A 27,163-nucleotide genomic window follows, 5' to 3' on the forward strand; every position below is an offset into this window, starting at 1 on the left:
CTCTTAGGAAAGGTCCTTCCTGGCACTGAGGGACGCAGACAAAAATATTTCAGCCAAAACAAACAACATGATGCTGCATCAGTGATGCTTTCAGAGAAAGGTCTTGATCAAAAGGGAGAAATGTGAAAACAGATAAAGCATACTGCTGCTGCTACTGCTGCTAAGTCGCTTCAGTCGTGTCCAACTCTGTATGACCCCATAGACAGCAGCCCACCAGGATCCCCCGTCCCTGGGATTCTCCAGGCAAGAACACTGGAGTGTGTTGCCATTTCCTTCTCCAATGCAGGAAAGTGAAAAGTGAAAGTGAAGTGGCTCAGTCCTGTTCGACTCTTAGCGACCCCATGGACTGCAGCCTACCAGGCTCCTCCGTCCATAGGATTTTCCAGGCAAGAAAATCCTATGGAGTGGGGTGCCATTACCTTCTCCGATAAAGCATGTGAGCATGCTAAGGTCACTTCAGTCATGTCTGACTCTTCACAACCCCATGGACTGTAGCCTGCAAGGCTCCTCTGTCCTTAGGATTCTCCAGGCAAAGATCCTGGAATGGGTTGCCACTTCCTCCTCCATGGGACCTTCCCAACCCAGGATCAAATCCGCATCTCTTATGTCTCTTGCATTGGCAGGCAGGTTCTTTACCACCAGTGTCACTTGGGAAGCCCAGATAAAGACTCTACACATGGACATCACCAGATGGTCAACACCTGAAATCAGATGGATTATGTTCTTTGCAGGCCAAAGATGGAGAAGCTCTATACAGTCAACAAAAACAAGACCGGGAGCTGACTGTGGCTCAGATCATGAACTCCTTATTACCAAATTCAGACTTAAATTGAAGAAAGTAGGGAAAACCACTAGATCATTCAGGTATGACCTAAATCAAATCCCTTATGATTATACAGTGGAAGTGAGAAATAGATTTAAGGGCCTAGATCTGATAGATAGAGTGCCTGATGAACTATGGAATGAGGTTCGTGACATTGTACAGGAGACAGGGATTAAGACCATCGCCATGGAAAAGAAATGCAAAAAAGCAAAATGACTGTCTGGGGAGGCTTTACAAATAGCTGTGAAAAGAAGAGAAGCGAAAAGCAAAGGAGAAAAGGAAAGATATAAGCATCTGAATGCAGAGTTCCAAAGAATAGCAAGAAGAGATAAGAAAGCCTTCCTCAGTGATCAGTGCAAAGAAATAGAGGAAAACAACAGAATGAGAAAGACTAGAGATCTCTTCAAGAAAATTAAAGATACCAAAGGAACATTCCATGCAAAGATAGACTCAATAAAGGACAGAAATGGTATGGACCTAACAGAAGCAGAAGATATTAAGAAGAGGTGGCAAGAATATACAGAAGAACTGTACAAAAAAGATCTTCATGACCCAGATAATTACGATGATGTGATCACTCACCTAGAGTCAGACATCCTGGAATGTGAAGTCAAGTGGGCCTTAGAAAGCATCACTACGAACAAAGCTAGTGGAGGTGATGGAATTCCAGTTGAGCTATTTCAAATCCTGAAAGATGATGCTGTGAAAGTGCTGCACTCAATATGCCAGCAAATTTGGAAAACTCAGCAGTGGCCACAAGACTGGAAAAGGTCAGTTTTCATTCCAATCCCAAAGAAAGGCAATGCCAAAGACTGCTCAAACTACTGCACAATTGCACTCATCTCACACGCTAGTAAGGTAATGCTCAAAATTCTCCAAGCCAGGCTTCAGCAATACATGAACCGTAAACTTCCTGATGTTCAAGCTGGTTTTAGAATAGGCAGAGGAACCAGAGATAAAGCATACTTGATTTTAAATGGAGTGGGGAAGCCATGAAAAGAAAGTTGTTATCTATGGTTATACAGCCAGGAGGAAGAAAGATTTTTTGCGTTTCTCAGCAACAGCAAACTAACCATCGCTTGCAACCAATGTGAAACTGCAACAACCTTGAACTCTCATTTTCTTCTAATGAACTTTTGTTCAAAACAGTGCTCCCCAATTTCCTCCCACATTCCAATAAAAGCTAACATCCCCTTTGTTTTTTAGACTTGCCTATGGTTTGCCATTGTTTGCTTGTCTTGAATTGTTAAATCCTCTGCTATTCCCTAATAAACTTCTCTCTGCTTAAAAATAATTGCTGTTAATTTTATTTAAGGCTGGCAGATACTTCCAGAAGCACTTCCTAATGAATAAGGAGGTCTTACCTGCTCATTTCTTTATAAGCTGAGATATGACCACATAGGTATAAATAATGGTGAGAAGCTGGGAATAAAGCCTGAGGATATAGCTTGCCCTCTGAGATCAAAAAAATTATCTTTGAGTTGTTCAAGCTGGCATAGAAGAAGCTCAGAGAAGGTCAAGGCAAACCTTGAAGAAAGGACGCCCACTACCCACTTTACCATGACAAGCTCCAGACGGATCCTCCTGCTCCCACTGCACAAGGTTGAAAAGTTTAATGAGGAAGAAGCCTGTATTGGTCATAAAATATAATCTTTTCACTTTATTTTTTAAAGTGCAGCTCTTCAAAAATTTCATTTAAAAAATCATCTGTAAGGGAAAAAAAATAGGCTTAATTTAAACTGATTTTAATATCCTCATAAGTGAATGACCAAACATCAGGCTAGGTTTATAAACTTCACAAGATCCTTGCAATCAGAAAAGGTGTTCTGTCCATCAGTGGCTGCCAAGATGGTTCGATTTTAGGGGCAGCAGAAAGGACTCCTGCTTCTTCCTTACATCTTTCCTCTCACCTACAGACTCACTGATGCCTACAACAAATTCTGAGTGTCCTTGGTCCTTCAGGGTCTGTCTGCAAAGGAACTGGGCTTGCCTCCCTGTTACTTGGGACACACAGAAGTCTTACAGATATTTGCCCCTCTGCCGTAAGTGAAGAGGTAACACTTTGCCCTGAAAGCAGGTTTTAATAAAGGGCAAAGGTCACTGGGCATCAGATGATTAGCTTTCAATCAAACAATTAAAAATAAATACCTAATTGTGACAATGAGTACATGCTGTCACCTCAGTCATGTCCAACTCTTTGCAACCCCACAGACCGTAGCCCACCAGGCTCCTCTGTCCATGGGATTTTCCAGGCAAGAATACTGGAGTGGCTTGCCATTCCCTTCTCCAGGGGATCTTCCCGACCCAGCGATCGAACCCAAGTCTCCTGCATTACAGGCAGATTCTTTACCAGCTGAGTCACCAGGAAAGCCCAATTGTAACAATAACCTGACACAAATGACAACCATACACCAGATACCTGTCAGAAAATATTATGTATGTATTAATGTTGAGGATGCCACTGTCTTCCAGGAGAAATACCAACACACATCTACCTGCCCCTAGCCCCACCCCTTGGGGAAAACACACAAAACAACAACTTTAGCAAACCTTCATAGAATAGGTGAACTCTCTCTTCTGCTTTTAACTCAGATTCCTGATCCTAGTCATGTACTTGTCTGGGTTGGCAGCACTCATTACGGTAGTATAGATTGTATAGCTGAAAATAAAGAGAGGAATTTTAATATACACATCATTTTCTCTAATATCCAAAGAGGAAAAAACAATCCCAAGCCTTCCCCCTAACACTTGGGATCATGGACAAGAATACAAATAGAGATCTACGTATGTCAGAATAATTAAAAGTTATAATTCAAGCAACCACACAAAGTCTTCTTTCCTATTCTGAAAACACTGTGGGAGGCTGAGTTTAAATTTAAAATTCTCAGATCCCTCTGAGTTCCTCCGTGGCAGGAGGGAGAGCTGGCTTTGGCCTTCAGCCTCGTTCTGCCTTGCCCACAGGTGGCACATGTGTGGACGCTCCACTGTTACATCCAGGCTTCAGCTGCGACACCCAGCCATCCCCCACCAGACACAGGACATCCACAATGGCCGCACACTGCCCCCAAGAGACCACCAGCAGGAAGCAGACCGCACAGGCCCTGGAAATGGCTTTGGTGCTGTTCAGGCTAAGAATTCCAGGGTCCTAGGTACTTAGGTCAGACTCTGAGTGGATTCCTTATATCATGGGAGAGTCAGAGGAAGGCCAGAGTGGGGCCCCTAGAGCTCAAGAATCAAGACCAGGGGCCCACTTGCCTAGATCTAAGGATGAAAAGTACAATGTCACTCATTCAACATTCTGCAGAGTAAGAGATCCCAATAACTTGCATGTGTGCGCGCACACACACTCAGGTACTTCACTTCATTTCTTTCATCTACCTCTTGCCCCAGACACTATCTGGGATTCATGCTCAAAGCATCTGGAGCCAGGCTATTTAGGGATAGGTGCTGGCACCCTGCAGCTGAATCGTACACCGGACTGAAGACAGCACTATGAGCACATGCAGAGCTCATCCAAGGGTAATGAAGGTTCCCAGAACAGGATCTCAGTTACTTATTTGGTCACAATTCTATTCTCCATCACTGCTGCAATATTTCCTCTGCTGATAGCCACAGCAGAGGATGGTGTTCTACTGCAGGGGCATGTAATTTTGTAGCACAGCACAAGGGGGAAGCATAGAGATAACTGCTTCTGTTCAGACATTTCTATTAACCTCACACATAAAATAGACTTTAGTTCAGTTCAGTTCAGTCACTCAGTCGTGTCCGACTCTGCGACCCCATGAATCGCAGCACGCCAGGCCTCCCTGTCCATCACCTACTCCCGGAGTTCACTCAAACTCATGTCCATTGAGTTGGTGATGCCATCCAGTCATCTCATCCTCTGTCATCCCCTTCTCCTCCTACCCCCAATCCCTGCCAGCATCAGGGTCTTTTCCAATGAGTCAACTCTTTGCATGAGGTGGTCAAAGTATTGGAGTTTCAGCTTTAGCATCAGTCTTTCCAATGAACACCCAGGACTGATCTTTAGGATGGACTGGTTGGACCGTCCTTGCAGTCCAAGGGATTCTGAAGAGTCTTCTCCAACACCACAGTTCAAAAGCATCAATTCTTTGGCGCTCAGCTTTCTTCACAGTCCAACTCTCACATCCATACATGACTACTGGAAAAACCATAGCCTTGACTAGATGGACCTTTGTTGGCAAAGTAATGTCTCTGCTTTCGAATATGCTATCTAGGTTGGTCATAACTTTCCTTCCAAGGAGTAAGCGTCTTTTAATTTCATGGCTGCAATCATCATCTGCAGTGATTTTGGAGCCCCCCAAAAATAAAGTCTGACACTGTTTCCACTGTTTCGCCATCTATTTTCCATGAAGTGATGGGACCAGATGCCATGATCTTAGTTTTTTGAATGTTGAGCTTTAAACCAACTTTTTCACTCTCTTCTTTCACTTTCATCAAGACGCTTTTTAGTTCCTCTTCACTTTCTGCCATAAAGGTGGTGTCATCTGCATATCTGAGGTTATTGATATTTCTCCCAGCAATCTTGAATCCTTAGTTGATAGTAATCATTACATGTAAAGGGCCTGAGAGTCAGGGATCTGTGTTATTTCTGGTTCAGGGATCATTATCATTTAAAGGTCGTTCCTTTTGGGTTTTCAATTAGACAGTAGAGAAAAATGCTTCTTGGTAAACTTTAGAATTTCTGACAAATCTCTTTTGACAAAGCATTTCAGATGCCATTTAAACATTTGTAGTCTTTTAACTCAGTAATCCTACTTCTGGGAATTAGGCCAAAGAAAATAATAAAAAGCAGGGATGGGAGGGGAATAATGTACTAATAATATTAATTTCAGAGTTTTAATGAGAGAAAACTAACAACTGAATAATTTTTAACTCAATTATACTACATTTGATTATCTATGATGAAACCATTTAAAGTTATATGGGCTGTTTACAGTATGGAAACTGCTTTATTACGATAAATATTGATTATACTACTAATCTTTAAAAAACGTCATTTATATAACTTTTAAAAACTATAAGAACACAAAAATAGGTTTTCATATATATTTTTTAAATGAATATTGAAAGGGCAATATTGTGCCCTAGTGGAAGTGGGTTGGAGCTGACTCCGGGAGGCTAGTGAGAACCAATGGTTAAATATTCAGGAAGGTTATGAGCCAACTGTAATCCTGAAGTAGGTCAGGGTAGGTGTTTACACCATGGAAGTCAATACATGCTACAAATCAGGAGAATCTTTTGTTTTTGCTCTCCCTGCCCTCAACGAGCTAGTTCACTAATACAGTACTGGGTCATTTGTGACCCAAATAACTCATTTGTTAGAGTGGGAAAATACTAATTTGTTTTTTCTGTTTCTGGCTGTTAGAATATGTTTACAGGGAATTTTTAACAATTATCTTTTTATCTGCTGCTGCTGCTGCTGCTAAATTGCTTCAGTCATGTCCGACTCTGTGCGACCCCATAGACGGCAACCCACCAGGCTCCCCCGTCCCTGGGATTCTCCAGGTCTGGACGTACTTAAAAACAATTCCAAAGACATGTATTCCTGTTGTGGTGCAAAGTGAGAAGAGTAACACCAGTTTTTAAAATGTCATTGTAAACATATAGCTGATTCACTTTGCTGTACAGTAGAGACTAACACAACACTGTTAAGCAATTATACTCTAACAATTTTTTTTTTTTTTAAAGAAAGTGTCATTGTACCTAAGGAATCTTAGAACACCCAAATACTACAAAAGTTCTTCCAGAGGCTGTCAGGAAAACTGCTGTTTTACAGTTGTGTAAAAGAGGATCCTTTAAAGAAAAAAATCAATTGGGTATTTGAAACTAAAACTCACTTTACAAATTTTATCTGTACTAGACTCTTTCATGCATTGGAGAAGGAAATGGCAACCCACTCCAGTGTTCTTGCCTGGAGAATCCCAGGGATGGGGGAACCTGGTGGGCTGCCGTCTATGGGGTCGCAGAGTCGGACACGACTGAAGCGACTTACTAGACTATTTCTTGAAGAATACCATTTTAATATTCTTGCCTTGGAGAAAGAAGCAAGGATAATGAGAAAGTAGGAAATGCTGGGCTTGGGAATTTATGGAAGTATAAGAAGGAGACAGGACTCTTTATTGACTTGCTTCCTCTTTTATATTAGTAAATTAAGCCCTGCCTCACTGATTGTTGATAAGGCAATCAGGCATCACTGGGAGGGGGAGGGGGCCCTGAGGAGTGGGCTACTGGCCCATTTAGCCTTGCTAAGATGGTGACAGTGGACCTTCAGAGAGTCCTGTGCAAGTTTGGCGGGGGCTACACTTCAAGTTTAACTAAGAGCCTCCTGTGGCAGCGGCAAGACAGCCCAGCGATTCACCTCAGAAAAGGAGGTGGGTGAAATCCCAGCCTGTAGATCCGAGAAGCCATAGCTCACAGAATGCTATTGTCAAGGGCACAGGCTAAAAGAGAATCATTCACTTAGGCACTGAATCATCTGTGAAATGAGGATAAGGGTAGCAGAAACTCCCCGGGGAGATAAAGGAAAGCCAAAGGTGGCTACAGTTTAGTCCTCAGAGTGATGAACACGTCATGCCCTCTTCTTCCAGATCACCCTACCTCCTTAGCTCTGGTTTTCTCCATGGACTTGCCACTTGACATGGTACATGAGTTTATCTTCCCCTCCCTGCCTCCTCCTGCTCCTGCCAGTAGAATGCTGGTCCCAGGAGAACAGAGACTTTGTCACTGTTGTGTTCACAGCACCTAGACAACCTGCTCTGTGGGAGCCCTCAGGTCCCTGCTGAGCCAAAAAGTACATGAGAGAGTCTACCGTGCTGGGGTGATGCATGACGCATGCTTAACACGTCACTTACTTGTTACAAACTGGAAACACTGATAAGACCTGCATGGGAAAAATCATATTAAAAGACATTTACAAATACATAAATTTAATTTTAAAAAAGACTACTAAAAATTTAAAAAGATACATGCACTCCAATGTTCAAGGCAGCATTATTTACAATTACCATGATATAGAAGCAACATAAGTGTCCATCAACAAATGAATAAAGAAGATGTGATAAATATATGTGTACTCAGTCATGTCCAATTCTTTGCAACCCCCTGGACCTCTCCTCTGTCCATGGGATTTTCCGGGAAAAAATACTGGAGTGGGTTGCCGTGTGAATATATATATACACACAAACACACACTATATATATATATATATATATATATATATACACATACATACACACACACACACACACACAGTGGAATACTGCTGCTGCTGCTGCTAAGTCACTTCAGTCGTGTCCGACTCTGTGCGACCCCATAGACGGCAGCCCACTCTGTGCGACCCCATAGACGGCAGCCCGCCAGGCTCCCGTCCCTGGGATTCTCCAGGCAAGAACACTGGAGTGGGTTGCCATTTCCTTCTCCAATGCATGAAAGTGAAAAAGGAAAGTGAAGTCGCTCAGTCGTGTCCGACTCTTTTCGACCCCATGGACTGTAGCCTGCCAGGCTCCTCTGTCCATGGGATTTTCCTGGCAAGAACACTGGAGTCAGTTGCCATGCCCTCCTTCAAGAGATTGTTCAGACCGTGGGATCAAACCAGTGTCTCCTGTGGCTCTTGCATTTGCAGGCAGATTCTTTACCACTGAGTCACCTGATGCTGCTGCTGCTAAGTTGCTTCAGTCGTGTCCGACCCTGTGCGACCCCATAGACGGCAGCCCACCAGGCTCCCATCCCTGGGATTCTCCAGGCAAGAACACTGGAGTGGGTTGCCATTTCCTTCTCCAATGCATGAAAGTGAAAAGGGAAAGTGAAGTCGCTCAGTAGTGTCCGACTCTTAGCGACCATACTAGTTAACCATAAAAAAGAATGAAATATTGCCATTTGCAATAACATGGGTGGACTTGGAGGGGACTATGCTAAGTGAAATAAGGCAGAGAAAGAAACATATTCTATGATATCACTAATATATTGAATGTAAAAATTAAAAATGAATGTATATAGCAAAACAGAAACAGACTTATAGACAAGAGAACAGACTAGTGGGGAGAAGGAAGGAATGCAAGCAAATTAAGGGTATGGAATTCAGACATACAAACTAGTATATAAAATAAGATTCAAGGATATATTACAAAACAGGAAATAGAGCCAATATGTTATAATGACTAGAAACAGACTATAACCTTTAAACACTGTGTTGTGTGCTGCGCTGTGCTGTGCTTAGTTGCTCAGCCGTGTCCAGTTCTTTGCAGCCCCAGGGAGTGTAGCCCACCAGGCACCTCTCTCCATGGGGATTCTCCAGGCGAGAATACTATGTTGTACACCTGAAGCTTATATAGTATTTTATAGCAAGTATACTTCAATAAAATAATACTACCAATAAATCAAAGACTATTAAAAAGTAGGAGAAATACATGCAGACTATCTACAGGAAAAAAATAACTTTGGTTTATCTTGGGGTGATAGTTTTGAAACCTTTCTCTTATTTTTTCTTTTAAACAAATGAACATATGTTATGACTATACCTTTTTTTTATTTTAACATGCAGAAAGGTTAAGATGGACACGTTAATCTACATGTTTACAAGCTCAGAAAATGTCATCTGGCTTTTCTTCTATATGTTTTCAACCAGGTAAAACTTTAACAATGTTCAATTTCAGAGAATTTTTTTTAATCACTATTGAGAAAGACACCAAACATCCTGGGTGAAAACTGGACACTGTGACACAAGTTACCTGGAAGAGCGTCTCCAGGCTGAGGTTGGCCTGGCCGGTGGCATTCAGGGCTTTGATGGCGGGTGTCCTGTAAGGACAATGATCAAAGGTCATCTGGCACTTCAGGAAACCCTGAGTCCCTCCAGCTTTCATCTGGGGAGGCTCAATACAAAGCCTAGCCTCAGTATCGCCCTTTCCTCTGAACAGACGCTGGCCCCCACGTATGTGTGTTGCCTTGCCTCAGACCACCATGGTAAAGGCATTCAAGAGCCAGGCCCAGTGGCCCCATCTGCTCAAGGAAGCAAGATGGGGAAAACGTTTGCTGTGACCTGAACCGTTGCCATCCGACATGTGGGCCAGTAAAATCAAGGAAAAGTATATGACTACTTGCTCTTTGGAGACACACTGAATTATAATTAAAGAGTTTTTCAAAATTAGAAGGAACATTAAGGCACCCAGTTTTATTTATTTATTGTCGTTGTTTGTATGTTTGTGTTTTTGGCCATGTGCAGAATCTTAGTTTCCCAAACAGGGATCAAATCCAGGCTCCCACACAGGATTTCAGAATAGGCTTTCAGCACAAAGTTCTAAACACTGGACCCCCAGGGAATTCCTCAGTTTATTTAAGTTAGAAAATATTTTCCTTCCCAAAATAGTCTTACATAGGAAACCATGAATCTTGTTCCATCATTTCCTTTTAAAGATGAATCAACAACAGAGAGACTCACAGACTTAGAGAACAAACTTATGGTTGCCAGGGAGGAAGGGATAGTTAGGGAGTTTGGGACGGACATGTACACACTGCTATATTTAAATGAGTAGCCAGCAAAGACCTACTGTATAGCATAAGGAACTCTGCTTAATGTTATGTGGCAGCCTGGATAGGAGTGAGCTTGGGAGAGAATGGATACATGTGTACATTCAGCTGAGTCCCTTTGCTGTTCACCTGAAGCTATCACAACATTGTTAATCAGCTATACCCCAATACAAAATAAAAAGTTTTAAAATAAAAAATAAAAAAGGGGGGGTGGGGAAGATAGGTCAACAGAGGCTCAAGAGGCCACCCAGTGAGTCATCAGCAGAGCTAGTGGTGAAATCTAGGGTTCCTGCCCCCGAGGCCAGAATCAACCTTGTCCTCCCAACTCCCAACCAGCTTCCTGTCATGCTGTCTACCACATACTACACTCTCCCATCCTGGCTGAGGCACTGGCCGGGGGCCCAGGTACATCTTCTGGGAGGGGACAGCATCTGTAGTCCTTTCCATTTCCTGGAGTAGGAGGGGCACGTTCTCCTGACCACAAGAAAACACTGCAAACCAGGCAGTGTGCAGAGCCTACCTTCGGTCATCTGCTTTAGGCACTGGCTTCCAGTGGTCATAATTTGTCTCAACTCGGAACCACCTGCAACAAAGCACATCATCTTGTCTTACCTGAGGTCAACTGGGACACAGCTAAAGAAAAAAAAGCACATATAAAAATAAACAGTATCTCTAGGCTCATCAATTTAAAAAAAAGATTATTGATACAAAATGACCAGAGCCTTTAATTCTACTCACGCTCCATTTAAAGGATCTAGAGGCCATATGTCTGCAGGGCCACCTCTGTTCCTTGTGATGACCACTCCCTCCTTGGGGGATGTGCCGCCAACAATGTAATAAACATCAGCAATAAGCGGTGTCTTGGCCAGTTTGTAAACAGCTGCTTCAAAGTTTTCCGATTCACTCAGAGTCTGAAGAGAAAGACAAACCTGCATTAGCATCATCATAGTTGTCACTTACCCACACCAGGTGATGGACAATTGGTCCAAAACACATACTCCTGCTCTATGAACCCATGGCTATAATCTTGAACTGTTCTGACCTCATTCCCTTGTCATCAGGGCTCCTGAGACGGAGGAAGCTCCAGTGGAAAGGCAACAGCAGGAGGGTTCTTCTCACAAAAGAAGAGAACTTTGACTTGTTATTTTGGGTGAGAGGGCTTCCCTTGTGGCTCAGCTGGTAAAGAATCCGCCCGCAATGCAGGAGACCTGGGTTTGATCCCTGGGTTGGGAAGATCCCCTGGAGAAGGGAAAGGCTACCCACACCAGTATTCTGATGACCTGGAGAATTCCATCAACTGTACAGTCCATGGGGTTGCAAACAGTTGGACACGACTGAGTGACTTTCACTTCACTTCACTTGGGTGAGAGACCCTGCTCACCAAAACAAAGGCTGTATGATTTCAAGGCAGATCACCCTTGCAAAGGTCTCCCCATGTTCTTCACTGATTTGTTCTCTCTGCAGGCACTTCTTGAATACCTATACTATGTGTCAGGCACTGTGCTGCTGTGGCAACAGAGCTGTCAATATGATGGGCCCAGTCCTTATTCTCCCCAGACTTCCATAGATGAAAGTAAAGTCAACAGACAATAGCGACACAACGTAATGAGTGTCACCACCAGAGAAGGAGATGCTGCGGAAGTCACAGCAGGGGACTGGTCCTTACCCAGGCCATTGAGTAGACCTCCAAGGGAGGTGTCACATGAGCTGAGGTCAGAGAGACAAACAGAAGTCGGACCAGAGAAAGCAGTGATTGTGAGGGGTTGGGAGTGGGGGTGGGGAAGAGCTTCAGCTCAATGAACAGATTGGCAAAGGGCTGGAGAGGAAAGACAGCGTGCTGGGTTAGAGTGGCAAGCTGAACTGGACTTCCTGATCACTTCCACAGGTCCACAGCACGGATAGTTAAGGGGATCACTTTCCAAATCTTCTGCTTCCACGTGTACTCTTTTCTCAAGCTGATCTTGCTGGAGAATGTCCTGGCTAGAGGGCCAGTCCCTCCCACCTACACCTTCACCAACACTATTTCATCACTTTTAGAGGGTACAGCCATCTTACCCTCCTGAATAGTGTCAAAGTCCAGTGTCAAGGGTAGGGAGAGGGGCAAACAAAAGAACGATTCAAAACACTGGGGTCTGCAAAGGTGCCATCATTCAGCATCATAAACCATTAACCACGGCAAGCTTTGTGGACTTTTCCCAGCCTTATGTATATCGCTTGCTGTCAGGGTAGGGTAGTGAGACTTGAGCTGGTTTGTTCTGAACTCAGCAAAATTATATGTGAGGCAATAGATGATATTGTGATGGAATACGTGATGGAATATTTTTTGGATTATATTACCTATAGCATCCTCTAAGTGCTAGCGAAGAATTCCTTGCCTCTAACAGAATTCTGTAAGAACAAAGCAAAAGAACATCAGTAAGAAATACTGAAAGTAGCTGGACTTTCCTGGTGGTCCAGTGGTTATGACTCCGTGCTTCCAATTCAGAGGCCATGGGCTTGATCCCTGGTTAGGGAACTAAGATCCCACATGCCACATGGTGCAGTCAAAACAAAAAAAAAGAAAGAAATACTGAAGGCAGTGGTGACTGCTATTATTCACCCTAGTGGCACACTGAGGGGGAGATAGGAAGCTCATCTATCTCAGGGAACAGAGGAAATGGAGTGACTGCTAATGGGTGCAGGTTTCTCTTCAGGGGAATGAAGATGTTCTAAAACTGACCATAGTGATGGTTGCATAACTGTGACTTATACTAAAAACTAGTGAGTTGTATACTTTAAAATGGATGAATAGTATGGCATATGAATTGTATGGCATTACTTCAATTAAATACACATCAACCTTATGACCCAATAATCCCACTCTTAAGTACTTATGTAACCAACTAAACTGGATATAAGTTTACAAAAAGACTGGTACAAGAATTAATACAGCAGCCTGATTCATAGGCACTGGCCACCAGGAAAGTCCAGCTACTTTCGGTATTTCTTACTGATGTTCTTTCACTTTGTTCTTACAGAATTCTGTTAGAGGCAATGAATTCTTCGCTAGCACTTGGGGGATGCTATAGGTAACATAATCTAAAACATATTCCATCATGTATTCCATCGCAATATCACCTCTTATTGCCTCACATATAATTTTGCTGAGTTCAGAACAAACCAACTCAACAGCCCCAAACTGGAAATGACCCAATGTCCATTTATTAACAATAAAATGGATAAGTTGTGGCATACTCATACAATCTTCTTCGATAATAAAAAGGAATGAACTCGTGATACCAATAAGGATGAGTCTGAAAAACATGCTGAGTGAAAGAAAAAGAGTCTATGTACTACAATTTGGGGTACATGAATTCTACAACAGGCAAAACTTTTTATACTGATAGAAGTCAGAGTGGTGCCTGGCAAGGAGGTGGGGAGTCAGAGAAGGTTGGAAGTTGACCAGAAAGGAGCACTAGGGAAAATTTCCAGGGACATTTGGAATCATCTGCCAACTAAAACCTGTCACCCACTGTGTGCCTCTACAAAGATCAGGTCACTAGCCACTGCAGTCGCTGACCTTCAACATACCCTGAAAGGAGTTCAAGGTGGAGAGATGAGGAATGAGGCATTTTGTGCTTTGGAAAAAGCCGGCAGAACAGGGCCTTCAAATAGTTACTTTCAGGAGAAGATTTTATGAGCCCAATTCTTTGATTTCCTCATACCTAGAAAAGCATTAAAATAATCAATGATGACATCTGGTCCTTATGACTAGCGGCAAGCCTCTGCCAAAAGAAGTGCTTGACAGCCCGTTCCCCCTTCACTGAAATCATATATTATACTGATCTTCCCCCCATCTCTTGGAGCAGTTTCTCAGAGATATCTGAAATGATGACTCCCTGGCTATACTCCTCATTTTGCTGCAAATAAAACTTAACTGACAACTCTTACGTTGTACATTTTATTTTAGTTGTTAGGGTCTATATTTTGTGTATGTTTGGTGGTTACATGGATGGATAAATGAGTGTGTAAAATTGCCAAAACACACTGAATAAAACCCTTAATATTTCTGCATTTTATTATATGTAAATTATAAAATGAAAAAAAAAAAACTCTTGGTATTTAGATTCCCCTGAAAAGATTTAAATTATAGTTTTATTTTTAAACATCAATGCATCCAATACACTGGATTTTTGCAGCTTTTTAATCTTAAGATGAAATACTTTAGAAGTCATCTTAAAATATAACCCGGTGTACGAGACAGCAAAAGAGACACTGATGTATAGAACAGTCTTATGGATTCTGTGGGAGAGGGAGAGGGTGGGAAGATTTGGGAGAATGACATTGAAACATGTAAAATATCATGTAAGAAACGAGTTGCCAGTCCAGGTTTGATGCACGATACTGGATGCTTGGGGCTGGTGCACTGGGATGACCCAGAGGGATGGTATGGGGAGGGAGGAGGAAGGAGGGTTCAGGATGGGGAACACATGTATACCTGTGGTGGATTCATTTTGATATTTGGCAAAACTAATACAATTATGTAAAGTTTAAAAATAAAATAAAATTTAAAAAAATATGTGAGGGGTGCAGTGTTTATTAACGTATTTAGGGAATATTCAAGTAAAAAGTTTAGGAAAATTTCAAGCCTAGAGAGTCTTGATTATTTACAGCAGGACAAGGAAAGGCCCAAAAGGCTAAAAGGGAGGCAGGGCCAGCTCCTTTCACCAGAAGTGTGCTTCAAAAAAATGTGCTTTCTGTGGTCAGACCACAATTTATACGTGGCTTGGAACTCTGCTGACTAATAGGTAATGTAAAGCCAGATGTTCCTTTTGTTGTACATAGAGTTATCTTCTAACACATTTGTTTTGCTCATTAAGATACTTGCTGATGAAGATGAACGCATTTGCAGTTGGAGATTCTAAAAGAAGGGTACATCTACATCCTTAGAAAAGCTTGATCTCTTATCGCAATCAGCTATTGTGGAAAACCGGAGCCTATGACAAAGATGCTCCTTCTTGACCAAACTCTCGCCAGGCACCTTGGAGTGCAGCCTCTTCATGCTCTGTGCATGCTATGTGCTCAGTTGCTCAGTCATGTCCAACTCTTGCAACCTCATGGACTGTAGCCCTCCAGGCTCCTCGGTCCATGGGATTCTCCAGGCAAGAACACTGGAGTGTGTTGCCATTTCCTTCTCTAGGGGATCTTCCCAACCCAGGAATGGAACTCGCATCTCCTCCATTGGCAGGTGGGATTCTTTACCACTGAACCACCAGGGAAGCTTTGAGGGTGAGATGAGCTTGACAGTAAAAATACTCACAGTGCGGATAAGCCAGCTGACCGGTGAGTGTCTCTGAAAAAGGGCCGCGATCATATTCTCCCACCACCAGCCTTTATCTGCCAAGGAAGGAATCATAATGTTGACACACACTAGAATTGCTGCCCCAGAGGCAATTGTTCAGGCATTTTAACTCAATCTTAGCAGGCTAATGATAGAACTAGTTTTCATTAAATAAAAGAGGTTTGTTTTTTACTTTTTAATCTGCTCATACCATAACTATCAGTTAAACAATCTGAGCCACAAAATGATGGAAGCAAAGCCCCTTTTGTTCATTCTCTGTAAAACTTCAGTAACCGTCATGCGGTGGTTTGGGTACCACTGGTTGAGAATTAGTCTCATTCACAGCTGACACTTAAGGAAATGAAGAAATATAAGAGGATAAAGAACTATTATGGACATAGATACATCCTCAACCAGCATCTTCCGGTCAGGCTTATATAAAAAGGTAAGAATACATCAATGGAAATGAGACTCCTGGTACATGTCTTTCTCCTTTATTCAGCTGCAAATTCCTGAGGACAGAGACCAAGGACAGAGCCGAGTTTTCTCAGGGTTTCCCACATGTTGGGTAACTGAGTGATGTCCCCTGAGCCTTGGGGCATGGGAGTGGGCTGTATAATAGAGCAACGAGGCAAGGACCCAGGAGATCAATTTGAGAACCATCTCTCCCATCTACTAGCTGTCTTCACCTTGTAGCTTCAGTTTCCTCTTTTGCATAATAGATCCAGTTAATAAAATCAGCCCAGCCTAACTAACAGGACTGCTGGGAGGGTCTAAGGAGAGAACTTAGAGAAAATGCACAGAAAATGGTAAAGTGCTTTACAGATGTTGTTTGTGTAATGCCATCGCTATATCCTCTAATGACTGCAATCGTTTCCAGTCTTCTGTATCCATCTTAACCCAGCATGATCTAGCCTCTATAGAGCAACCAAATGAAAGTTAAGAATGTAAAAGCAAAACAGATCTGTTCACCCTGGCCTAAAATCTTCCTGTGAAAGTCGCTCAGTTGTGTCTGACTCTTTGCGACCCCATGGACTACTGGAGCGGGTAGCCGTTCCCTTCTCCAGGGGATCTTCCCAACTCAGGGATCGAACCAGGGTCTCCTGCATTGCAGGTGGATTCTTTACCAACTGAGCTACCAGGGAAGCCCCAGAATCTTCCTAGGGCTTCCATTTTGCTTAGAACCCAAACTCCTCCTCACAACCCTGCACCTGGCCTCAGCCTCCTTCTCCATCTCTAATATACTCCCCCTTACTCCATCCTGTAGCCACATTACAGTCCTGTTTCTGGAATTCCTCACCCAGGTTCTGTAGACCTGGGTCATGTAAGTCAAGCCTTCCCTGACCCTATCCCTGTAGTACTTGCTCATGCCCGACTTCATTCTCTACCACATCTTCCTGTTTTACTTTCTTGGGAGCACTTATCAGTAGCTGAAATCACGTTCATTGCTCACACGCACACTGCCCACCTTCCCCCACTGAACGGAAGCACGGGACACGGAAGGTGTTCCGTGTGCTCTGTTGGCTGAGTGAATGACGTGCTTGGATAAAACTGAACAGGGATAGGGCTAAAAATGCTTGGGAGTTTGAGTACCTCGTTCGTCACCAGAAACTGTAAACTTGTGTGGACTCTGACCCGTCCATAATCCTACATAGCCAACAAAGGTGGTTCCTGTGTAGGCAATCTGAAATCAAGAGATAAGACATCATCTTATTACGCCAATCAAAAGTACTTTGAAATACCTGTTTTGCCCCCAAATTTCATGGATTTCTTTTTTTAAGTTCCATCCTAATACACTGAAATAGCCTTCTAGATTTAACTTTGAGGGCCCAGGGACAGAAGTCAGTGGATCTGTGACCTTTGATGAGGAAAAAAAAAGATACATCTTTATTTTCACTAACTTCTAACTGAAATTTTACTCCCTCTGTAATGAATAAATGCAAGAACTTGTGTAGTTATAGAGTGCCTATGGTTTCATCACCAGGAGAAATTGCAGGTATTTTCACTTACATAATGGCATCATACATACATATCTTGAAATATCATTCATACTTATCACTATTCTGCATTTATGGTGGAGTTATTAGACCCATTGTTAAATTTTACTAGCTAATGTGTTAAGAAAAGTATAATATAGAAATAGCTGTATTTCAACATAACTGGTTTCTTCACAATGTTTTACATTTCATGTATTTATAAAACATTATTTTAAGACGGGATCAATAAGCTTCATCAAACTGCTCCATACAGAAAAAAAGAAGCTCATCCTAGAAGTAGCAAATGGGCTTCCATTTAGAAACTTGGCTTGACTCAATTATAAGAAATTAATATCATGCTCTTATAAACTCTACAAAGTAAAGGGAAACAAGTAAAACCGTTTAGTAATAATCAAATTTAAATTTTAATTATGAAGAAAATTTTTACATACATCTTTCACTTAATCCCCTGATTATTCCATGAGTTGTAGGGATTACTCCCACTTTATTTATTGTTTCTTTTTTTTTTTTTTTTGCTTTGCTCCCACTTTAAATTAAAGAAATGAACTTCAATGACTGCAAGACATTACTATATCCCTGAGAAAAAAACAGACACTCTACTAGCTATTTCAGACACCAGATTTCATTTTTCTTTTTTGGGGGGGCCACATCACACAGCATATGGGATCTTAGTTCCCAGACCAGGGACTGAACTCACACTCCTTAAACTGAAGGCAGAGAGTCTTAACCACTGGAACCACTAGGGAAGTCCCCAGATTTCAATTTTCAAAGAGGTACTTAGAAGAGTGCCCAGCTCATATGGTTCAATAAAAGTGAACTAATATTTTTATATTTTGAGAAATGAATGGACATAGCTTCATTTTTTCCTAAAAAGCTGAATTTTATGCCAGTAACTTTTCATTTAGCTGTATATTTCCACCTTGTTCGATTATAAGACAATTTAAAGTGGCTAAATTACAAGAGAAAAGCAGTGGCCTCAATTTTCTAAATGACCTCTTACCCAAGACACACTGAGGGCCTTCCATGAATTCTCCCCATTTCCACTCATGGAGGTAAAATGGTAACAAGTCTACTCATTATTAAAGCCTTTGCAAAATGTTAACTATAGGAAGAAAAAAGTAATCATATGGTCACTTCATTTTCATGATATACTCACATTCATGTCACTTTTGAAGAGTTCAGAAAATTAAAGTTATAAAAATCAAAATCAGTTGCAGTTTCCCAGATATTTTAGAATATGTAATTATAAGATAGAATTTGTAAGATATTGTATCTTGTAGCTCTGAAAAATTGCTTTTATTTCTAAATTTCTACACTTTCAATTGGGCTTCCCAGGTGGCCCAGTGGTAAAGAATCTACCTATCAATGCAGGAGATGCAGGTTCAATCCCTGGGTCAGGAAGATCCCTTGGAGGAAGAAATGGCAACTCACTCCAATATTCTTGACTGGGAAATCCCATAGACAGGGTAGCCTGGCAGGCTGCAGTCCATGGGGCTGCAAAGAGTCAGGGATGACTTAGTGACTGAGCATGCATGAATGCTTTCAATTGTCTGTGACAGGTCATTTTGCATAGACTCTTAGCTGGGGCAGGAGACTAATTTACAGTCTGAGTTTTGTGGAGAAAACAGCTTGAAGGTTGAAGGCCTGGGTTTGGTCCCACCTCTGCCTCATCTCCTCCTGTTGCCTGGAGCAAGTCACTGTCTAAGGCCCAGCCCTTTCATCTGGCGGATAAAAATGGAAGTACTGATTTGAGTCTGCTTCACAGGGCTGCTATGCAAATCAAAAGAAGCCCTGTATCTGAAAATACTTTCAAAACTATGACTACTAGATAAGAATAAGAGCTTAATTCAGTTCAGTTCAGTCGCTCAGTTGTGTCCGACTCTTTGCGACCCCATGAACCGCAGCACACCAGGCCTCCCTGTCCATCACCAACTCCCAGAGTCCACCCAAACCATGTCCATTGAGTTGGTGATGCCATCCAACCATCTCATCCTCTGTCGTCCCCTTCTCCTCCTGCCCTCAATCTTTCCCAGCATCAGGGTCTTTTCAAATGGGTCAGCTCTTTGCATGAGGTGGCCAAAGTATTGGAGTTTTAGCTTCAACATCAGTCCTTCCAATGAATAGCCAGGACTGATCTCCTTTAGGATGGAGTGGTTGGATCTCCTTGCAGTCCAAGGGACTCTCAAGAGTCTTCTCCAACACCACAGCTCAAAAGCATCAATTCTAATTTCATGGCTGCAATCACCATCTGCAGTGATTTTGGAGCCCCCAAAAATAAAGTCAGCCACTGTTTCCACTGTTTCCCCATCTATTTGCCATGAAGTGATGGGATTGGATGCCATGAAGTGATGGGACTAGATGCCATGATCTTAGTTTTCTGAATGTTGAGCTTGAAGCCAACTTTTTTACTCTCCTCTTTCACTTTCATCAAGAGGCTTTTTAGTTCTCTGCCATAAGGGTGGTGTCATCTGCGTATCTGAGGTTATTGATATTTCTCCCAGCAATCTTGATTCCAGCTTGTGCTTCTTCTAGCCCAGTGTTTCTCATGATGTACTCTGCATAGAAGTTAAATAAGCAGGGTGACAATTTACAGCCTTGACGTACTCCTTTCCTGATTTGGAACCAGTCTGTTGTTCCATGTCCAGTTCTAACTGTTGCTTCCTGACCTGCATATAGGTTTCTCAAGAGGCAGGTCAGGTGGTCTGGTATTCCCATCTCTTTCAGAATTTTCCACAGCTTATTGTGGTCCACACAGTCAAAGGCTTTGGCATAGTCAATAAAGTGGAAATAGATGTTTTTCTGGAACTCTCTTGCTTTTTCGATGATCCAGTGGATGCTGGCAATTTGATCTCTGGTTCCTCTGCCTTTTCTAAAACCAGCTTGAACATCTGGAAGTTCACGTATTGCTGAAGCCTGGCTTGGAGAATTTTGAGCATTACTAGCGTGTGCAATTGTGCAGTAATTTGAGCACTCTTTGGCATTGCCTTTTTTTGGGATTGGAATGAAAACAGACCTTTCCCAGTCCTGTGGCCACTGCTGAGTTTTCCAAATTTGCTGGCATGTTGACTGCAGCACTTTCACAGCATCATCTTTTCAGGATTTGAAATAGCTCAACTGGAATTCCATCACCTCCACTAGCTTTGTTCATAGTGATGCTTTCTAAGGCCCACTTGACTTCACATTCCAGGATGTCTGGCTCTAGGTCAATGATCACACCATCGTGATTATCTGGGTTGTGAGGATCTTTTTTGTATAGTTCTTCTGTGTATTCTTGCCACCTCTTCTTAATATCTTCTGCTTCTGTTAGGTCCATACCATTTCTGTCCTTTATCGAGCCCATCTTTGCATGAAATGTTCCCTTGGTATCTCTAATTTTCTTGAAGAGATCTCTAGTCTTTTCCATTCTATTGTTTTCCTCTATTTCTTTGCATTGATAGCTGAGGAAGGCTTTCTTATCTCTCCTTGCTATTCTTCAGAACTCTGCATTCAAATAGGTGTATCTTTCCTTTTCTCCTTTGCTTTTCACAGCTATTTGTAAGGCCTCCTCAGGCAGCCATTTTGCTTTTTTGCATTTCTTTTTCTTGGGGATGGTCTTGATTCCTGCCTCCTGTACAATGTCACGAACCTCCGTCCATAGTTTATTAGGCACCCTGTCTATCAGATCTAGTCCCTTAAATCTATTTCTTACTTCCACTGTATAGTCATAAAGGATTTAAAAGCTTAATTATTCAATGGATAACTTGTTATTGGGCAGATAACCTGTTCTTTTAGTTTTTAATATTTATTTATTTGGCTGTGCCAGGTCTTTGTTCCAGTATGCAGGATCTTTGGTTGTGTCATTTTTTTTTTTTTTTTTTCAGTTGCAGCATCTGACCAGAGATGGAACCTGGACCCCTGCATTGGGAGCATTGAGTCTTAGCCACTGGACTCCCAGGCAAGTCCCAGGAAAACCAGATAACCTATTCTTAATTTAGCAAAACAATTTATTGGTCATGAGCCCTCATCAGAAAGACAACACGCAAGTGTAAACAGTTAAATTTGATAATAATAGCCTGAGCACTGAGAAAGTGAAGTGAAGTCACTCAGTCGTGTCAGACTCTTTGCAACCCTGTGGACTGTAGCCTACCAGGCTCCTCCGTCCATGGGTTGTACTTTTAAAGAAAATAAAAAGATTTAAGTATAATTTCTTAAATATTAAAGAGAGTAGTTTGGGTCAATTATAGTTGTAAAGAACTATTTATTATTTGGCCACTATTTATCAAGCATCTGCCTTATGCTTTGCATAGATCACTTCATTGAACCTTTATAACTATCTCCATAAAGTAGTTATTAACCTCTCTGAGCTGTAATCTGCAAAATGGGTATAAGTAATTTCTCAGGTTCACAAAGGGAGTAACAGAAGTATGATTCAAACCCAGCCCTGTTAGATCCCCAAAGTAGGTGTTCCTAGCCACTGTGCTATCCAGCCCCTCCCTATTCTAGCAGCAGCCTGAACATGGAAAAGCAGAGAGCTGACTTAGTATTGTAAGTAGACGATTGGGACTTCCCTAGCCATCCAGTAGTTAAAATTCTGCCTTCCAGTGCTGGGGGTGCGGGTTCCATCCCTGCTAGGGAACTAAGATTCTGCATGCTGAATGGTCCAACAAAAAAAAAAAAAAAGAAAGAAACCAAGTAGATGATTGATCATATTTCCATAGAGATTTCCCTAGGGAAAAGTGATTGAGCTCTGTAAGTAGGTGCTCAGTAATAATAAATGACTCTCATTTCTACAGGCATACTTGATGTAAATCTCTCCATAGTTTTGTTTTTCCAGGAGGTTGATGTTTTTTGTATCTTAAATTGATAACACACTTAAGCTGCAGACCATCTAAGTGATGGCCAACTGGTTAGCAAGTCTCTGATTTCTGAATCTCACACTGTACGGACTATACCTGCCCATTCTTTATGAACTGTACATCCAAAGTCAAGTTGCGTAAGAAACTTCCAAAAACATAATCCAGATTCCGGCCGTGGTAAATGTGGCCTTTGGAGTCCTGAGCCACAATACTGGTGCAGAATCTGGGAAAAGGGAAAAGTTTAACATGAGTGAACAACAAAAACAAGAAAAAGGAAACGAACTTTTTATTTAAAAAATAAGTCCTCAAAGTGTTTTTTTTTTTTCCCTTTTATAAAGAACACATATGCTATGTAATCCTATGGATTCATAATTCAAGATGAGAAAGACAACTGGACACAGCTCTAGTGCTTCTTCAGTGTTACTAGACCTTTGCTCTCAGCACACATGACATTGAAAACATACTGAGAGAGAATTTCATCCTAAATCTAAATCTGAAATGGACCTATTCTGGGCTCAGTGAGATCACTTAAATTTGCCTGCTCCTCTGCTTGGAAGCATATATCTATTTAACATGCTATTCAAAGCTGGTTGAAGCTCATCTCTCTTCCAAATTTCTCAGAACAAGTACAGTGGCATCAAACTATTCTGCCTCATAAATTGCTGCACTTTCTCTTCTTGAGAAAGGGGTGAACAATTTACGGGTTTAGCACTTTTCCAGTCCTCCTTAGGGCTCCCTGCACAGAGCTAACAAAAGAATCTTTTAAGAACTACCAGCCGGAGAGATGTATTTTGAGGAAAAGAGGAAGAGGTTTGTTAAGATGTCTAAATGTCCATATTCCCTAAAATATGTAATATTACATAAAAATATTTAAATATATCATGTTCAATTCTAGGGCAGGGGAAAGATACACACACACATACACACACACACAAACTGAGAGTAAATATATTGAAGGATGGATGGTCATTTCTGAGTAACAAGATTGTGGTTAATTTTCTTTATTCTTTTCTTTATTAATTTTCCATAAAGGTTATATAGTACTTTTATAATTAAGAGGAAACAAATTTTACTTTTTTGTCGTTTTAAAAAAGGAAGCTTGGTCAGGTTTTAATTTTTTCCAAGGTTTCTGGTGGCACCTTCTTGGCAGTGGTGCCAAGAAGGAGACAAAAGAGACGGAGGTTTGATCCCTGGGTTGGGAAGATCCCCTGGAGAAGGGGATGGCTACTGACTCCAGTATTCTTGCCGAAAGAATCTCGTGGACAGAGGAGCCTGGCAGGCTACAGTCTGTGGGGTCATAAAGAGTCGGACAAGACCGAACGACTAAACCACCACCACCACCATCAAGGTTTCTGATCTTCAAAGAGTTCATGTCAAGAAAGGAACTGACAGAACACCAGAAGTAGATAAAGTTTGTAGACTTTCTGTCCAAGGTGATTTTTCAACATTGGGGGGGCAACAGTTCTTCTGTGTCATGCCAAATGTTTTTTCATGAGAGGCCCCCAAGCACAGGTGACAAGCAGAGAGCTGGGCTCTGCTCTGGGAGACGCGCCGCAGCGCACGGGGTCATGTGCTTTTAGCAGCAGCTCTGATGACTCAACATGCACCTGACTTTCAGCAAATTGTCCCCTTTGAGGCTTGGTTTCCACATTACAAAATGTAATACCATCTCCAGGGCCTCGTACCTAGGAGGCTCAATAAAGGGTAGCTAGTCTTACTTAAGTCTGAGCAAACTCCAGGATAGTGGAGGACAAAGGAGTCTGGCATGCTACAGTTCATGGGGTCACAAAGAGTCAGACATGACTTAGCAACTGAACAACAGCAACCACAGTCTTGCTTAATCTTATTCAAAAAGTCTTATACCAGAAATGAGGACAAAACATTTCCTTTGTTAATGCTAGTGGAATCTGGTGGTGCTTTTCCTTGTCAGGCAATTCAGTATATACCTTAAAATCAAATCCAAAAGTTAGAATTTCTTTACTAGAACTTTTGCTTTAGTTGGTTTGAATACAGTGACTCCAACAAAAGAAGAGGAAAATGAAAATAACTGATTTTTTCACTGAGAAAGTCACGTCAGAATAGGAAAAAGACAGGGGTAGGAGACGAAGAATGACAAAATTAACTTAGGTCAATTGAAAAGCACTTTAACATATTTGTGTCTATTTGTGTCTTAAAACATTTCCCCGAAGAGAATGGCAGTCACAGTGCTTCTTAACCTATCCTGCCTAGGTATTCTAGGAGATGCCAAGAAGCAGTAAAGTTTCATTATCCAAAGGGGAAAAAAAAAATGTTTTTTTAAATATCTTTTGCGGGCAGAAGTTATAAGTATCTAAAAGATGTTACTAGATGAAGCTGGTCTGGTGGCAAAACAGTAAGTCCTGAAGACAGAAATCAAGTCAAATCTCTCTTACTTCCAAGACCTGTTACTGAGCCCACAGACTTGAGGCTCCCCCCTCACTCTGCCTGGGATCCACCACACACTCCGATTGCTTTCCCCGGTGTGCACCACAGCCGATCATACCCACTGCAGGTATCAAACACTGGCTAGCCCTACAAGCCAGAACAGTGTACTGTGCTCCCACCCGCGGAGGAAATGGGCTGAGAAAGAGGAGTCCTGATTACTAGCCATGATGAACATGGAGGGATAAAGTCAGAGAAACAAATGAATGCTGGGACAACCCCCTGACTATAAAGTTGGACCGTCACTGGGTTAACTTAAGTGGGAGATTATTTCAAAACTTTCCTGGGAGACTACGTGTTAACAGAGTTTTGAAAGTGGGAGGCTACCCGGATTGGAGAAGGGAAAAAAGGAGGCTTCAGATCCAAGAACAGTTCAGTGTTGAGGTCAGAGAAGGTGCTTTTCTTCTTGAAGCTCATAATCTGCTGCTCAGACTCACCCAGAGAAGAAAAGAGGAAGCACTGTAGGTTTCTGGAGAGCCCGGTCAGCACCCTCTTTTTATCACACTGAAAGCACATCTCCTCCCACTCAAATGTCGCTGGCTGCTGCTGCTGCTGCTAAGTCCCTTCAGTCGTGTCCGACTCTATGGGACCCCAGAGACGGCAGCCCACCAGGCTCCCCCGTCCCTGGGATTCTCCAGGCAAGAACACTGGAGTGGGTTGCCATTTCCTTCTCCAATCCCCGCTAAATCGCAAATTAATCCGTGCTAGCGCTGCGCACTCACGCGCTGAACTCGTAGGCCAGGTTGAGAAGAATGCAGTCAACCAGGTTGAAGTCCAGGGCGTCGCACATGCCGCGTATCTCGTCGGCGAAGGGCTGCGGCAGGAGGAGTTCCAGCTCCGGGACGACTTTTCTGATCAATGCAAGGACCCACTGCGGGACATAATCTCTAGAAAGGAAAAACCACGAGGGTGTCTGATCTGCTCGGAGGTCGGTACTATGCGTGTGTAGTGGGGGTGCTGGGGGGGCTACCTAAAGCTTTCGTTCTCGGGGTGAGTTCTAGATGCCTCCCTTACCCAAAGAGCTGACAATCCAGGTCCAGCCAGCACCACCCGAACGCGGAGTCCATGAGAGAAAAGAACATCCAAGAGCGGGAAAGAGGGCGACGGAGAGTGGATCCCAAAGGGGTGAGCCTGGGGTCCCTCGAGGCCTGCTAGGAGTGCGTGGGGGTGCGTTCCCTACTCTGTAGCTGAGCAGCCGGGGCGACAGCCCAGTTGACAATACGCGCGCCACCTTGATCCAGAATGGCTGGTCGACGAGGATGCCATTGGTGACACCTGACTTGAAAGTTAAACCAGCTGCGCCGGGTCACCCCCAACCCCGACGCTGCCGGCCTGGAGCAGTGGCCAATGCCAGTTCTGGGCGCCCCTACCCGCTGCCACTCCAGACGCCCGGGGACTGGAGAGTGTTTGGGCAGCACGTGTCTGGGCTTTCCCACACTCCCACCGGCGCCCGCGCCCCCTCGCCCGCGCTCACCCGATGATGTGGGCCATGGCGGAGTGCAAGAAGTCCCGGTCGTAGTGCTGCAGCACTGGCAGCCAGCGCAGCTGGGGAGCCGCGTCCAGGCTCACGTTGAAGAGCGGCGGGGCAAGGGGCGCGGCGGCAGCGGCCAACATCCCGGCTCCGGCCAGCAGCAGCAGCAGCGCCAGCGCCGGGCGCGCACTTGGGCCGGCGGCTCTCATTGCTCGGGCGGCCACTATTGGGACCCTGCGGCCACCCGCTGCGCCCCGGAGGAGATCTGAAGGAGGAGAAGGCGGAGCCTGGGGGCTGGAGGGGGAGCCTGCGCGCCGATCGGCCCGCTTGATCTACAGGACCCGGAACTGGGAGTAGAGCTGCCTCTCTAGCCTAGCCTGTGGGCTCCCGCCCGGTTGCCTCCTTACCACGCCCCCGTCCCCGCCCCCGGCCAAGTGTGCGGCAGAGTTCCAGGTCCCGGGATGCTAAATGCGGCCGCGGGTTTCTCACTCCCGCTCCCCGCCCCATCCCACCCAGGTGGGCCGAGAGCGTGTAATCGGCGGCGTAGAGGGTATTTGAGAAAATTATTTCAGCGGTGAAGCGGGACAGTCCCATTGGGGTAGGAAGAGTCCTCCTACCCCCACCTCATTCGCTTTTATTTAAATTCTTCAAAGGTTTATATGGATTTTATAAGGGGAAGGAGAGCTTTTTGAGTTCAACAATCTCACGTCT

The 27,163-nt window shown here is 43.3% G+C and overlaps 1 protein-coding gene across 2 annotated transcripts; it reads right to left on the reverse strand.

Moving 5' to 3' along the window:
• Nucleotides 1-1,706: 1,706 nt before the first annotated feature.
• NAAA (N-acylethanolamine acid amidase) lies at nucleotides 1,707-26,795 on the reverse strand. Of its 2 annotated transcripts, XM_027544776.1 has the most exons (11): nucleotides 26,456-26,791; nucleotides 25,704-25,868; nucleotides 22,618-22,744; nucleotides 17,283-17,373; nucleotides 15,669-15,745; nucleotides 11,108-11,280; nucleotides 10,890-10,952; nucleotides 9,574-9,640; nucleotides 7,699-7,727; nucleotides 3,374-3,482; nucleotides 2,457-2,530 (listed from the first exon to the last, which is right to left on the reverse strand). In XM_027544776.1, the coding sequence occupies exons 1-10, from the start codon at nucleotides 26,659-26,661 to the stop codon at nucleotides 3,407-3,409; spliced, it is 1,074 nt and encodes a 357-aa protein (XP_027400577.1). In that variant the 5' UTR covers nucleotides 26,662-26,791; the 3' UTR covers nucleotides 2,457-2,530; nucleotides 3,374-3,406. The 2 variants fall into 2 exon arrangements, 1 of the variants encoding a protein (XP_027400577.1); XR_003511569.1 differs by lacking the exon at nucleotides 7,699-7,727 and having other exon boundaries at nucleotides 1,707-2,530; nucleotides 26,456-26,795.
• Nucleotides 26,796-27,163: the final 368 nt, after the last annotated feature.

The sequence above is a fragment of the Bos indicus x Bos taurus genome, chromosome 6, assembly GCF_003369695.1.
Source record: "Bos indicus x Bos taurus breed Angus x Brahman F1 hybrid chromosome 6, Bos_hybrid_MaternalHap_v2.0, whole genome shotgun sequence".
Classification (NCBI taxonomy): Eukaryota; Metazoa; Chordata; class Mammalia; order Artiodactyla; family Bovidae; genus Bos; species Bos indicus x Bos taurus.